Raw genomic sequence first — 16,442 nt, 5'->3', positions numbered from 1 at the left:
TGGGAATTGTAAATGTGTTAACGATTGTTTTAGTAAAGTGTATATCTTGTTAGATAGCGCGAGCTCAGCCGTCTAGCGAGAGTGTTAATAGTGTGTTGCTGTATTATAGTGCACGGTACCATAACCCTGTATATTTACTGACACTGTATAATAAGTACTAATCATTGTCGTCCATTGCATGTTTAACACCATAACCACTAATAATTGTATTGTGACCTTAACTTGTGCTTTGACCTATGCTAACCGTACTGTAACCGCTATTTGTAAAAGACGATGTTACTGGGTGTGTTATAGACGGGTAATTCGTATATAGAGAATTATAGCGTGGGTGACTGTGTAGTTACGCCAAAGGGCATAATATTGATTATATAGTGACTGGTGTAGCAGCTGTGTGTGTATGGGAATTCCCTGAGTGTTTATTGTTATTGTGTACGTTTCACTTGGTAACCGTACCACGTGGTGCTGTTGCCAGAGGAAACGGGTGTGACTGTTGAATAGTACGCGTGTATAGTATTCGTTGTCGACGACGTTCCACTGTTAAATATGGGTGCGTCGCAGTCAACGATTCCGGATCCCTTAGGATGTATGGTTAAGAATTTTAAAAAGGGATTTAAAGTTTGTGATTTTGGGGTTAAGATGTCCCCTGTACGTTTGGTCACTTTGTGCACTAGGGAGTGGCCTACTTTGGTTGCGGCATGGCCGCCACGTGGCAGTTTGGATCCAACTCTGGTACAGCGCTTACACGTGGCTGTATCAGGTAGGCCTGAACTTTACGGCCAGTTTCCTTATATTGATTGTTGGAGACAGGCCGTAAATGACTCGCCAAAATGGCTCCGGACATGCCACGAGGAACAGTGTCGCCTCATGGTAGCTAGGACTTGTTCGTCCACTAGGGCTGGTGTTAGGCCCATTTTGGACACGCCCCCTGAGTCCGAGATCCCTTTGCCGCCCCCTTACTTTCCGGTAAGAGGAAGTGACGCAAATACAGGAAGTCCTGTAACCCTTCCCTCATTACCCTCATCCACTTCCGCTTCCTCCTCCAGTACAGGATCCACCCCCCCTCGTACTAAATCTCCCCTTCCGGAACCAGATAGACCAACCTCCATTAAAAATGAATATCCTGATTTGGCGCCACTTCAGACTTCCGGTCAAGCTTCATCTAGCTCGGCCCGAAGTGTTCTATTCACTACCTTTTCCCAAAACCAACCTCCCACATCCCCATACCCTATATCTCCCCGACCGGAACCCATGACTGACGCTTCCCTACGTAGCCCCATCCAAACCCGACAGTTGACTGGTGCCCAACAATTAAAGCACTATCAGATGCCTCTTCGCTTAAATCCCGGGTCAGCTTATATCGATGCCGCAGGTCAAATGGCACACGCTGACCCTGTCTTCGTATATGTCCCTTTCACCACTACCGATCTTTTAAACTGGAAGACCCATAATTCCTCGTATACTGAGAAACCACAAGCCATGACTGATCTGTTCACCTCAATAGTACAGACACATAATCCGACATGGGCTGATTGCCAGCAGTTATTAATGACTTTATTTAACAATGAGGAAAGGACAAGAATAAATCAAGCAGCCATTAAAGCATTAGAGGATAGAGCCCGTGCTTTGAACCAAGCTAATCCAGCAGCATGGGCCGCAACACATTATCCCAACACTGATCCCGATTGGAACGTAAATGGTGCTGATATGGTTCAACTCAGAGCCTATAGAGACGCTATAATTGCTGGCATGAAAGCCGGAGGAAAGAAAGCCATTAACATGTCGAAGACAGTTGAGGTGATCCAGAAAAGCGATGAAGCGCCCAGTGTCTTTTATGACCGATTATTGGAGGCGTACCGCTTGTACACCCCCTTTAATCCGGAAGACGCAGACAATTCCCGAATGGTTAACTCCGCCTTTGTCAGCCAAGCTTACGGAGATATTAAGCGCAAGCTACAAAAGTTAGAAGGGTTTGCAGGTATGTCAATCACCCAACTAATGGAGGTAGCTAATAAGGTGTATATGAATAGGGAAACAGAAAGCAAGAAAGAGGAGGAGCGCAAGATGCGTAAAAAGGCTGATATGCTAGCGGTAGCGATCGCAGGCGTAGATAAACGGGGTCCAGATAGAGGCAATAATAGATGGAGTAGGGAGCCTTTGAGTAGGGATCAGTGTGCGTATTGCAAGGAAGAAGGGCATTGGAGGAACGAATGTCCGCAAAGAGAGCAGTACGAGAGAGACCAACCCAGGGCAGGCTACGGAAACTTTAGAGGCAGAGCGAGAGGTAGAGGAGGTCCCGGAGGGAGTAATGGTTATAGAGGGAGTAATGGGAACAGAGGAAGTGTTAGGGAAGACAGGTATATTCCAGCAGCGCAAAGGTCTCGCGATAGAGAAGGTAGGGACTTTGTAGGATTGGCTGACACGGTCATGGAGGACTATTGATACCGACCGGGCTCCATCCCCCTTGGTCGAGCGGAGCCTATGGTCGATGTATCAATAGGGGGGAAAAGGAGTGCGTTCATGATCGACACTGGTGCTGAACATTCAGTGGTGACTAATCTAGTTGCTCCTCCATCTGGAAGGACTATTACTGTGATAGGAGCAACTGGAAGAAGTGCTGAAAGACCGGTTCTTAAAAGTCGACTCTGTACATTGGGAGGCCACGTAGTAAAACACCAATTCCTTTATATGCCTGAATGTCCAGTCCAATTGCTGGGACGTGATATGCTATCCAAATTACAAGCGCAGATTACGTTCCTACCAGATGGAACAACATCTTTAAAGTTTAATGGACCTTCAGGTATTATGACTTTATCCGTACCAAAGGAAGAAGAGTGGCGACTTTATACAGTGTTGACTAGCCAAAACCCTAGGAGTGATGAGACATTATTTAACATACCAGGAGTTTGGGCAGAGAACAACCCACCAGGACTGGCCCGCAATATTCCACCTATAAAAATTGAACTGAAACATGGGGTTTATCCAGTGAGCCTAAGACAATATCACATTCCGCAGAAGGCTAAGAAGAACATACAATCCTACCTGGATAAGTTCATACGGTATGGTATCCTAAAATTCTGTACTTCCCCCTGGAACACCCCATTGCTGCCTGTTCAAAAGCCCGGCACAGATGAGTATCGACCTGTGCAGGACTTAAGAGCAGTCAATGATGCGGTTGTTAGTATACATCCAGTTGTACCCAATCCATATAACCTGCTTGCTTTAATTCCGGGCGGGGCTACTTACTTCACAGTCTTAGATCTCAAAGATGCCTTCTTTTGCCTCCGAATTGCCGCAGAAAGTCAATGTATTTTCGCTTTCCAATGGGAGAACGCTGTAACGGGCTCAAAACGCCAAATGACTTGGACAAGACTGCCCCAAGGGTTTAAAAATTCACCTACCCTATTTGGTTCAGCCCTAAGTCAAGATCTATTGGATTTCGAGTCCATCCCAGGAGAGTGTGTATTGTTACAATATGTAGATGACTTGTTGATAGCAGCAGTTACAAAAGAAATCTGTCAGCAAGCAACGCACGATCTACTACACATTCTCTGGAAGGCAGGATACAAGGTGTCTAGAAAGAAGGCTCAGTTGTGTTTGCCAACTGTCAAGTATCTAGGATTCCATATCTCTGAAGGTCAAAGAATTATGGGGCCAGAGAGAAAAGAAGCTGTCTGCCAAATACCAATACCCAAGAATAGAAGACAAGTGCGAGAATTCTTGGGGGCAGCAGGCTTCTGTAGGATATGGATTCCCAGTTATGCGATACTAGCAAAACCTCTGTACGCAGCTATCAAAGGTACAGAGCACGACCCCTTCTTATGGACCCAAGAACAGCAAACGGCATTTGAAGATGTGAAGAAGGCTTTGATGAGTGCCCCAGCATTAGGTCTACCTGATCACACACGACCATTCTACCTGTATGTACACGAGCAAAGAAGAATGGCTGTGGGAGTATTGACACAGTACTTGGGATCATGGCAAAGACCTGTTGCCTACATGTCTAAACAATCGGATGCAGTGGCCAGCGGACTTCCACCTTGTCTAAGAGCCGTAGCTGCAGCCGCCCTGCTAGTAGCTGAAGCCGATAAACTCACTCTGGGTCAAGAACTTTATGTACGAGTCCCACATGCAGTACAGACGTTGTTGGATTACAAAGGAAATCATTGGTTTAGTAACAGCCGTATGACCAAGTATCAAGCAATGTTGTGTGAAAACCCAAGAGTGCATTTAGAGACTGTAAACACCTTAAATCCAGCTACCCTTTTGCCACAACCTACTGAAAGTCAACATGATTGTTTGGAAGTAATGGATGAAGTATTCTCAAGTAGACCAGATCTTCGTGATTTTCCCATCCAGAACCCCGATGTTCAATATTATACAGACGGCAGTAGTTATGTGAAAGAAGGGATCCGCTATGCAGGATATGCAGTGACAACAATAGACAAGGTGATAGAAGCTCGGCCACTGGCGAAAGGAACATCAGCACAAAAGGCAGAATTAATAGCACTAACACGAGCGTTACAATTGGCTGAAGGTTTAAGAGTAAATATCTATACGGACTCTAAGTATGCGTTTTTAACCACTCATGCCCACGGAGCTTTGTATAAAGAAAGAGGACTACTGAATTCAGAAGGCAAAGAAATCAAGTACGCAGCTGAAATCCTACAACTATTGGAAGCAGTGTGGGAGCCGAAAGAAGTCGGTATCATACATTGTCGAGCACATCTGAGAGGTGATGGTGATGTAACCAAGGGAAATCGGATGGCAGATAGTGCAGCTAAGCGTGCTGCTGAATCAGGAAGACAGGAGTATGTAGGGCATATAGCTGCTCTTATACCAACTCCACTGTCCCAATGGACTCCAGTTTATACAGCTCAAGAAGAGGAGTGGTTAAAGACTGAACCGGGAAAGTATCTGGAGAACAAGTGGTATCAGCTAGAAGATGGAAGAATAGTTATACCAGCATCGCTAGCGGTAGAAATTGTCCAAAATTATCACAACGGGACACATTCTGGGAGAGACAGTACTGAAGAATCTCTTAGAAAACATTTCTACATACCAAGATTGTCCAACTTGACTCAGGCCATTGTACGCAGATGTGTAACGTGTGCTAAGAATAATGCAAGACAAGGACCAGTAAAGCCACCAGGAGTTCAGTTTATGGGGGGACTCCCCATGTCCGATCTACAAATAGACTTTACAGTGATGCCTAAGTCGGGTGGACATCGTTACCTGCTGGTAATTGTGTGCACCTATTCAGGCTGGGTAGAAGCATGTCCTACTCGTACAGAGAAAGCAGGAGAAGTTGTGAGATTCCTGCTACGAGAAATAATACCCCGATATGGACTACCCTGTTCTATAGGATCGGACAATGGTCCAGCTTTTGTTCATCAGTGCCTACAACAACTGACTCATATGCTTGGTATAAAGTGGAGGCTTCATACTGCATATAGACCCCAGAGTTCTGGTAAGGTAGAGAGAATGAATAGAACTATTAAGAACCAGTTGGCTAAAATGTGTCAGGAAACCCAACTTAAGTGGAACGTTCTCTTACCCATAGCTTTATTGCGAATCCGCAGTACCCCTACCAGAAGGATGGGCCTCTCTCCTTTTGAAATCATGTATGGGCGACCACCTCCCGTACTTGGTAACTTAAGGGGGGACTTGAGTCAGTTGGGAGAAGGAATTACCCGGCAGCAGGTTGTAGAGTTGGGTAAGACTATGGAGGAGGTACAGAAATGGGTACAAGATAGATTACCTGTGAATATTTATCCCCCTGTTCATAGTTATCATCCAGGAGATCAAGTGTGGATTAAAGAGTGGAATAATGTACCGTTAGGGCCCAAGTGGAGAGGTCCTTATGTTGTTCTTTTGTCTACCCCTACAGCGATAAAAGTAGCAGAAGTGACTCCGTGGATACATCACTCCAGGGTTAAACCAGCAGCAGTCGATTCTTGGCAAGTTACAGCAGATCCAGAGAATCCCTGCAAGATCCGGTTGAAACGCACTACTCAGTCGGAGTAACGAGGAATTATTGTGGATTACAAATTTTATTGTTACAGGTGTGAGTGAGAAGGCCATAATAAAGCCTGTCCGCTTACCATCACATAGTGTATAAGCCAGGAAAGTCTCGAAGGGACACCTGTGAAGATGAGCAGAACTCCATTCCCTGCAGCCCTCACATCCTGGAAGCTGAGGCGCCATCGCACGGACGAAGACTGAGGATGACGGCGAAAGATGTGCTTTTGATAGTGTTTATTTATATGTGTTTTTATATTCAGGAAGGTAGAGGTACCGACACTCCTAGCTGTGAGGTATGCATTAAGACTACGAGAACAGGTAACCATATTTCCCAAACCCTAATTTGGCATTCACAATACGAGTGTAAAGGAGATGTATCGAGATGTAGATACTTAAATATAGATTATAGTGTGTGCCATTTAGGAGTAGGAGAACCTAAGTGCTTCAGTCCGGAGTATCAGCCTCGTACAATTTGGTTGACTCTCAGGAATGGAGATCCTCAGGGGACCCTAATTAATAAAACGGTGTTAGAATCCGTACATTCTTCGGGTGTTCTGCTATTTGATGCGTGTAAAGCGATATCGAGTGGTAGAAAGCCGTGGAATGTATGTGGGGATCTTAGATGGGAGAGGACGTATGGGTCTAACGATAAATATATTTGTCCCAGTAGCAAAAATAAATATGTGAGTCCTAGATGCCCAAATAAAGACTATAACTTTTGCCCATATTGGTCTTGTGTGGGGTGGGCAACTTGGGGACAGACAGTAGACAAAGACATGATAGTGACTAAGTTGCCGACTAGCCCTTATTGTAAGTCTATGGAATGCAACCCAGTCCATATACTCATTAATAACCCCGACAAGTTCTTAGATAAGTTTCAAATATACGGGACGGGTTTAGATCCTGGGACATTATTGTTTATAGGAATAGAGACTGATACGGTATCCTCCCAGACTCATCAAGTATACCATTCCTTTTACGAAGAGATGAGTATAGATAATAAGATCCCCCATAATGCTAAAAACCTGTTCATCGATTTAGCTGAAAGTATTGCCGGTAGTCTTAATGTTACCAACTGCTATGTGTGTGGAGGTACTAACATGGGAGACCAATGGCCTTGGGAAGCAAAGGAGGTAATGTCCGGTTCTGAGGCAGTTGACCAATTAATATCTACACAAGCCGATTATCATATGAGTGTTAGAGGTAAATCTGAGTGGAGATTAAAGACCTCCATCATAGGTTATGTTTGCATAGCAAGGAAAGGAATAATGTATAATACTTCTGTAGGAGAATTAACTTGTCTAGGGCAAAAAGCTTATGATGATGATACAAAGAATACAACTTGGTGGTCGGCTTCAAATGTCTCAGAACCATCTAACCCGTTTGCTAGATATGCCAATTTAAAGGACGTGTGGTTTGATCTATCCATCACATCTACTTGGAGAGCCCCAGCAAATTTGTACTGGATCTGTGGTAAGAAAGCCTATTCGGAGCTGCCACAGGACTGGGAAGGGGCATGTGTGTTGGGTATGCTCAAACCATCCTTCTTCTTGTTACCGATTGAAACAGGTGAGACTTTAGGTGTTAAAGTGTATGATGTGAATCATAGGAAGAAAAGGGGACCCATAGAGATAGGTACCTGGGAAGATAACGAATGGCCTCCCCAGCGTATTATAGATTATTATGGGCCAGCCACGTGGGCTGAGGATGGTACCTTTGGTTATAGAACCCCTATTTATATGCTCAACCGTATTATAAGGTTACAGGCGGTGGTTGAGATTATCACTAATGAAACATCACAAGCGCTCAATCTTCTAGCGAAGCATAACACCAGGATGAGGACCGCAGTCTACCAGAATAGATTAGCCTTGGATTACCTTTTGGCAGTAGAGGGAGGTGTATGTGGGAAGTTTAACCTAAGTAATTGCTGTCTTCAAATAGATGACGAAGGGCAAGCAATAGCTGAGCTTACTAGCCATATGATTAAACTAGCGCATGTGCCTACTCAGGTATGGAAAGGGTACAATCCAAGTAGTTGGTTTGGTAGCTGGTATGAGTGGTTTGGAGGGCTTAAGGCAGTGGTAGGTGGAGTCCTACTGATTTTACTGTTGTGTCTACTCCTACCGTGTCTTATACCCTTAGTAGTTAGGTCTGTGCAAAGCCTGATAGGAAGTATAGCAGAGAGGAAGGCTGCTGCACAGATAATGGCCATATATAAGTATAAGGCTTTAGATCAGGGAGAAACTATGCAGGAAGATGAGTGTTGAAAAGATTCACATCATAAGATAAGTCTGGTCTGGTTCATGGTAACCTGAGGTATATGCAAACCAAGGTTAAGTGATGCCTCAAGTAATTGTGAAATATCAGAGGCATCAAAGGGGGGAATGTGATGTAATTCCAGTAAAATACAAGTTTAGCAGGCTAAGATTGCCACAAGGCATATGTATGTATATGTGTTTGTAGTATCAGTTGGTTAATTACACGTAGCTAAGATACTGTCATCACTGTACTGACCAGGTGCAGGAATGTAAGAACTGGAATTACGCGTCCCTCTCCTTTGTATCAGATGAGCCACGTGGTTAGACCGGATGGATGAGTTTAGACTCTATTCATTAAATAGGTTAAGGGTATGTGTGGGTGTAGTTAATTGTGGGAGGAGCTACAGTGCTATATAAGGAATGTACTCTATGTATTCAGTACTCAGACTTTGCTGTATTTTGGTGACGCTAGTCCCTCTGAGTCCCGATCGGTGATCCAATAAAGAATCTCTTCCTTCCTGAAGAAACCTGTGTCCATCTCTCTGTGCTTGGCTTCCGTCAGTTTCTCCGGTATCAGTACCCATTGCCACCTTTGCAATAAGTCAGTTTGGGAAATTTAATCTTTGCAAGATATTCCATGGTCATCTGAAAGTGGTATTTATGGCAACTGGAAGTGTTTAGGAACAGCAGCAAGCCAGCCTAGAATTGGAAGACCACGTAAAGTCACAGAGTGTTGTCGCCGAGACTGAGTACTGAGATGCATGTGCATAAAAGTCACCAATGCTGTGCTGATTCCAAAGCTGAAGAGTTCCAAACTTCCACTGACATTAATATCAGCACAAAAACTGTGTAGCAGGAGATTTATGGAATGGGTTTCCATGGCTTAGCAGATGCATGCAAGCCTTGCATCCCCAAGTACAATGCCAATCATCAGATTGAGTGGTGTAAATCACACCTCCACTGAACTCTGGAGAAGTGGAAACGTGCTCTGTGGAGTGATGAATCACATGTCTCTGTTTGGTAGTCTGATGTGTGAGTTTGGGTTTGGCAGCTGCCAGGAGAATAATACCTGCCTGACTGCATTATGCCAACTGTAAAGTTTGATGGAGGAGGGTTAAAGGGACACTGTAGTCACCCAGACCACTTCAGCTCATTGTAGTGCAGTGTCCCAGTCCTACTTAGTCCTGCAATGTAAATCACTGCAGTATTTCAGAAACATGCAATAATTGCCTTGCGGGACTAAGACGGCCTCTAGTGACCGTCAGACAGCCACTAGCGGCGCTTCCTGGTGGCTAACCAACTTCTGGCCACCTAACCGATGCTGAACGTCCTCACTCTCTGCATGAGGATATTCAGTGTCAGTAAAATCACTATAGGAATCACTATAGGAAAGCATTGAAGCAATGCTTTCCTATCGGGAGGGCCTAATGTGCTCGCTGTGCATGCACAATAGCCCCCCTGTTGAATGATGTCAGAGGAGGCTGTGCACCAACCCAGTGCCAAGGGAGATTGGCACTGGAATTGGTTAAGTGTTGAATGGTTTTTTAACTCTTTATGAACCAGGGTTAGAGGGAGGGGAGGCCAGAATGTTCTGTAGTATAAAGAATACAACTTTGTATTCCTTACACTATGGAAATCCCTTTAATGTTATTAGGCTGTTTTTTCAGGGGTTGAGCTAGTCCCTTTACTTCCAGTGAAGGGAAGTCTTAATGCTTTAGCATACCAAGACATGTTAGTCAATGCTATGCCTGCAACTTTGTGGGATAGCCCTTTTCTATTCCAGCATGAATGTGCCCTAGTGCACAAAGCAAGGTCCGTAAAGACATGGTCGGATGAGTTTTGTGTGGAAAATCTTGACTGGCCCACATAGAACCCTGACCTCAACACTATCAAAAATCTTTAGGATGAACTGGAACGGAGATTGTGAGCTTTGTCATCCAACATCAGTGCCTGACCTCTCAGATGCTCTACTAGATGTATGGGCAAAAAATCCACAGAAACACTCCAAATTCTTGCAGAAAGCCTTCTGAGAAGAGTGAAAGCTGTAGGAGCTGCAAAGGAGAGAATTCATGGCAACTACATATTAATGTCTATGTATTTAGAATGCCGTGTCATAGAAGTTCCTGTAGGAGACTTCCAATAGTTTGTCCATTTAGTAGCAAATACTACAACAACTACAAACTCTGGCATTATTAGGAATAATATGGAAATAATTTACATTTTAATTTACAGATGCTGGGTTTCTAAAACACGTCTAACTGTGACTGCATGTGTCTTTAGCATGATTGTGTCATTTTAATTGTCTTGAAGGTTGGAAAATGAAACCTGGGGAAAACACGGGTTCATCATATTAAATATGTAATGTGTAGCTATAGGTGAGGAGAGATAAAGTTGTACAATACATATATACTGTAAATCTGTAAACCAAAAGAAATACAAAATGACAGCGTGCGTTTAATCATATATATATATATACATATTTTCCATTGGAAACAAATTTTGTTATAATTCCGGAGGTCATGTCCCTTTAAGACAAAGAGTAATGATAACAGCCATACTTTTTCTTATTATGGTTTCCATTGAACGTATTATTTATTGGATGGGGGTAGAGAAGGAGGTAATCTGTATGAATAGAATAGTCATCCCTAAGAATTTTTGGAATTTTTTTTATATTTAAAGGGACACTGTAGGCACCCAGACCACTTCTGCCCATTGGAGTGGTCTGGGTGCCAACTCCCACTACCCTTAACCCTGCAAGTGTAATTATTGCAGTTTTTTTATAAACTGCAATAATTACCTTGCAGGGTTAAGTCCTCCCACCCTAGTGGCTGTCTATTAGACAGCCACTAGAGGGAACTTCCTGCTCTATAGCACAGGTTTTCTGTGCTAGAGCGTCGCTGGACGTCCTCACACTGTGTGAGGACCTCCAGCGTCGCTCAATTCCCCGTAGGAAAGCATTGAAAATCGTTTTCAATGCTTTCCTATGGGGTGCACTAATGCGCATGCGCGGCAGTGCCGCGCATGCGCATTAGGTCTCCTCGGCCGGTGGGCGGGATCAGTCTCGCCCACCGGCCGACGTAGGCAGAAGGAGGAGCAGGCAGCGACGTGGGACATGTCGCTGCCTCAGGTAAGTCACTGAAGGGGTTTTCACCCCTTCAGCAACTGGGGATTGGGGGGTGGGAGGGAGAGGAATCCTGCAGTGCCAGGAAAACAGATTGTTTTCCTGGCACTGGAGATTCCCTTTAATATTCATGCACCTCATGTATTCTTCAAATTTCCCGAATGATCACATTTTATAGAGATACTCAATGAATTCATAATGTAAAAATATAAATAGGTAATATAAGCAATAAGATAGAAATTATAAAAGAAGTTCCATATGTTTCCATTGGCCTCTTCATTGTAATGATTACTAAATCGCCATGTGTTCCAGTAGTAAAAAAAATTTAAAATGCTGTGTTTTTTTTTTTTTTATTTTGATTTGAATACACTTCTGGGCATTGATGTTATATCTCAAGAGTTTATTTTCACACAAAACACATTGAAACACTTTTCATGTCTAACCAAATGTTCCGTTTTTTTTTTTTTTTTACTCACCTGCACACTAAGATGAATCCATTTCATCACTAGAAATCTCCCTTGTGTCATTACTTTTATAGGAGGCTGCAAACCATTTACTGTGCGATAATAAAACACAGTTTCTTTCTCTGAGATTGTGAGTTTGAACACAATCTGCCCATCAGCCGACTTTTCTATCACACACCTTTAAGAAGTAAATAGAAAAAAGATCAGAATCATCTTTAAGTAAACATATATGCCAAAATAAAATGTAACTCGGCATGGCTTAAGAGTACACAAACTGTAATGCTTAGATAGCTTGTAATGGAAAAAAAAATGCTTTTAATAAAGTTGGCCTATTGCATCCCTCATCTGCTACTTGTGTCATTTCTTTACTGCTTCCAATTCCTTTAGTCATTTAACCATGGCAGGTAACCGCTTAAAATATTTTTAGTATTTCTGCACTTTGTCCACTTAAATCTGTGTATTAAAAGTCCCAGGACAAGTGAGTTTAAAAAAAATGCATGCCCTTCTCTTAATCATTGGTTGATGCGATTGTTGCACTATTACTATATTTTTGTGGCATGAATTTGAATGCTTCATACTGTTAATCTGTGCCTGAAAAATGTTCACGATAGCATGTAGCATCCATTTGTTGAAGTGAGATTAATGCATTAATCTGGACAAGGCTGTCAATGCAGCAGTTTAATTTATTTATTATTTATCTCCTGCAGAACATGAATGCCACATACCACTGTAAATACTTTTCGTGACTAATGCCACAATATGAATTTAGTGAAAGGTGAATCTTAGAAACAATGTCATGCATGTTGTCATATTACATAAATTCCTACTGTGGTCACCAACCATACTGATCTCAAAGGCTACACTGCAGGCAGGGCAGGCCTTAGGCATTTGGGCGCCCTGTGCAAAAAATATTCACAGCGCCCCCTCCCCCACTCCTTACCCCTTCCCACACACCCTGTCACACACACACAGGCAGGCAGACAGCCATACACACACACACACACACACACACAAACACACTCAGGCAGTCATACACAGACAGCCACACACAAACACACACACAGACATAGAATGTGACGGCAGATAAGAACCATTCGGCCCATCTAGTCTGCCCAGACAGTCACACATAGGCAGTCACACACAAACACACACACACAGGCAGACAGCCACACACACACACAGGCAGACAGCCACACACACAGCCACACACAAACACACAGGAAGACAGCCAAACACACAGAGGCAAACAGCCACACACACACACACAGTCACACACACACAGTCAGACAGCCACACACACACAGTCACACACACACACACACACACACACTGGCAGACAGTCACACACACACACACACGCAGACAGTCACACACACACACGCGCAGTCACACACACACACACACAAACATAGGCAAACAGTCACACACAGGCAGACAGCCACACACACACAGTCAGACACACACACTCACTAACAGACAAACACACTCACAGACACACACTAACAGACACAGACACACACTAACATACACAGACACACACTAACATACACAGACACACACTAACATACACACACTAACAGACACACACTAACAGACACAGACACACACTAACATACACACACACACTAACAGACACAGACACACACTAACATACACACACACACTAACAGACACACTAACATACACACACACACACACACTCACCCACATTAACACATTTTTTTTAAATTTATTTAGACACCCCCCCCCAGCCTCCTTACCTTTGGGAATGCTGGGGGGGGTCTCTTCCTCCCTGGTGGTCCAGTGGCTGCTGGGCGAGGGAGCACTTTCTCTGAGCTTTATGCTCAGCTCCCTCGCGCGCCGCACAGTGAGGCTGTGAGGAATATGTATGTGTGTGGCTGCAGTCTACTGCACAAGTGAACACTACCTACATTGATTGTGGCAGGTTTTTACTCTTACTATATAAAAAACATTGTAAAATATGGTGGTGGTGGAGCTGCTGGTGGTCATTGGCGGACAGTTGATTACCTACTCATCGGTTCCACTCTTTCCTTTTTTTGAAAATTCCCCAACTAAATGATTCCTGCTGCTGCCAGAGTTTCCTTCTTTTTGTTTTGTGTTTTGTTTAACTGAAAGACGGTCATTGGCACTACAGACTGGATGTCTGGGAGAGCTTTGTTCTTCACAGGGTGGAAGGGGAGAGTTGGTGATCAACTGCCCATTGAATTTTTCCTTTCATTTTTGGATATACCTCCATTTTCAACTTGTTTCCGTTCACCATGTTTTATTTATACAAGAAAGCAAATGTTTACAAAGAATCCTTCTCTTTTTTTAACCCCTTAAGGACAGAGCCAATTGTTAACTGTTAAATTTGTATATATTATGTATTAATATTGTGTTTTTATTTTATTGTACCATAATGTATCAATGCAATGTTTTGTGGACCCAGGACATACTTGAAAACAAGAGAAATCGCAATGTATCTTTACTGGTAAAATATTTTATAAATAAATAAATAAATAAAACAAGTTGTGATTAAAATAAATTTAAACAAAAACTGGAATTTGTGTTTAACCATAATTCAACTCATTCATATTAGGGGACTTATTATATATCATATTATTCAGGAGAAACAGGGTTTTTATTTCAAATGAACTATTCATATATAAAACATAATTTATTATGAATAAAATAAAAAAAAAGTGAGAAATTAAGATTTTTACAAAAATGTTTACTTCTGCGTGGCATTTTAACTGTGAATGTCATAATACTGTTAGTTTTTACTACAATAAAATGGACATATTTGTATTCAGTGATGTCTCACGAGTACAACAGTACTTTTGTAAAACGTGCTCGTAGCCCAGAAATTAGAAGTACCCCCATGATGGCATACCATTTGCAAAAGTAGACAACGCAAGGTTTTCAATATGGGGTATGTCCTGTCTTTTTTAATAGCCACTTAGTCACAAACATTGGCCAAAGTTAGCGTTTATATTTGTTTGTGTGTGAAAAATGCAAAAACAGAATATTAACGCTAACTTTGGCCAGTGTTTGTGACCAAGTGGCTCCTAAAAAAGACTGGACATACCCCATTTGCAATTCCTTGGGTTGTCTACCTTTGCAAATGATAAGCCATCATGGGGGTAATTCTGATTCCTGGGCTACCATATGGTCTCAAAGGCAACATAACCAATTTGGCAAATTTTAATGAAAAAAATTAAATGGGCGAGCCTTATATTTTATATATAATTTTTTATATATTTTATATATATATATATATATATATATATTTAACTTTCAAAAACACTATTAAACCAGTACATGGGGGGTACTGTTATACTCAAGAGACTTCACTGAAAACAAATATTAGTGTTTCAAAACAGTAAGACATATCACAACAATGATATTGTCAGTGAAAATGCCGTTAGTGTGTGAAAAATGCAAAGAAATTCACTGACAATATCATCGCTTTGATATGTTTTGCTGTTTTAGAGCACTAATATTTGTATTCAGCAAAGCCTCCTGAGTAAAACAGTACCCCCATGTACAGGTTTTAGGGTGTCCTGGAAAGTTACAGGATTTAATATAGTGCTAGCAAATTAAATTCTCTGGACTTTCGGCCTGAGTTGTCAGGCAGGTCCCTCAAATTGTAATCAGTAAAATGACTTAATTAAGTAAAAAATATTACATAAATATGCATGTAGAATTTATATATATATATATATATATATATATATATATATATATATATATATATATATATATATTTAAAGTCCACATGTATATTTATGAAATTATTTATGTAATTATGTATATGTAATTATGTATATGTATATGTATATAGTATTATTTTTATTTATTTACATATATATATATATATATATATATATATATGATTTCATTCAAAGTGTATTCGAAGTGTATTTTATATATATTAATATCAAAATACAGTTAGAATAAAATTAGATTAATGATTTTTTTTAGTTTACTTATTATTTATATCTTATAATAATATATATATATACAATATATATAGTGATTATATTTTATTTATATATATATATATATATATATATATACGTGTGTAATTTATTTCTAAGTGTATTTTATATTAATATTTGTATATATATATATATATATATATATATATATATATATATATATATATATATATATATATATGCATACACCCAGGACATACTTGAAAACAAAAAAAAAATCTCAATGTATCCGTCCTGGTAAAATATTTAATAAATAAATAAATATAAAAATACACTTAGTATGACATTATATATATAAGATATATATATATATATATATATATATATATATATATATATATATATATATATATATGTATTAAGGCCGTTTGGCCTGTATTTGTGGGAGGGGCTTAAATTAATTCACTCCCCTATATAAGGGACACCCCTTACCTGACTCATATCGCTTGAGGTCAGCATCAGAATGACCCTCCCACCCACTCCTCATTTCAACACTTTCTCTTTTCTTTCCATTTACTTTACTTTCTTACTCCTTGGTGGGCCCTCTTTATTTACAAGCCTACCGTATCGTCGGTCT

General features: G+C 41.3%; 1 protein-coding gene across 1 annotated transcript in view; it reads right to left on the bottom strand.

The window, feature by feature from the left end:
• Window positions 1-16,442, bottom strand: part of USH2A (usherin) — an 800,771-nt gene that overhangs the window by 774,303 nt on the left and 10,026 nt on the right. Inside the window, exon 2 of the mRNA XM_063441883.1 lies at window positions 11,877-12,042. Within this exon, the coding sequence (XP_063297953.1) occupies window positions 11,877-12,042 (166 nt within the window). The remainder of the gene's footprint in view (window positions 1-11,876; window positions 12,043-16,442) is intronic.

The sequence above is a fragment of the Pelobates fuscus genome, chromosome 2, assembly GCF_036172605.1.
Source record: "Pelobates fuscus isolate aPelFus1 chromosome 2, aPelFus1.pri, whole genome shotgun sequence".
NCBI lineage: Eukaryota > Metazoa > Chordata > Amphibia > Anura > Pelobatidae > Pelobates > Pelobates fuscus.
This window is presented reverse-complemented; position numbering and strand designations above follow the sequence as displayed.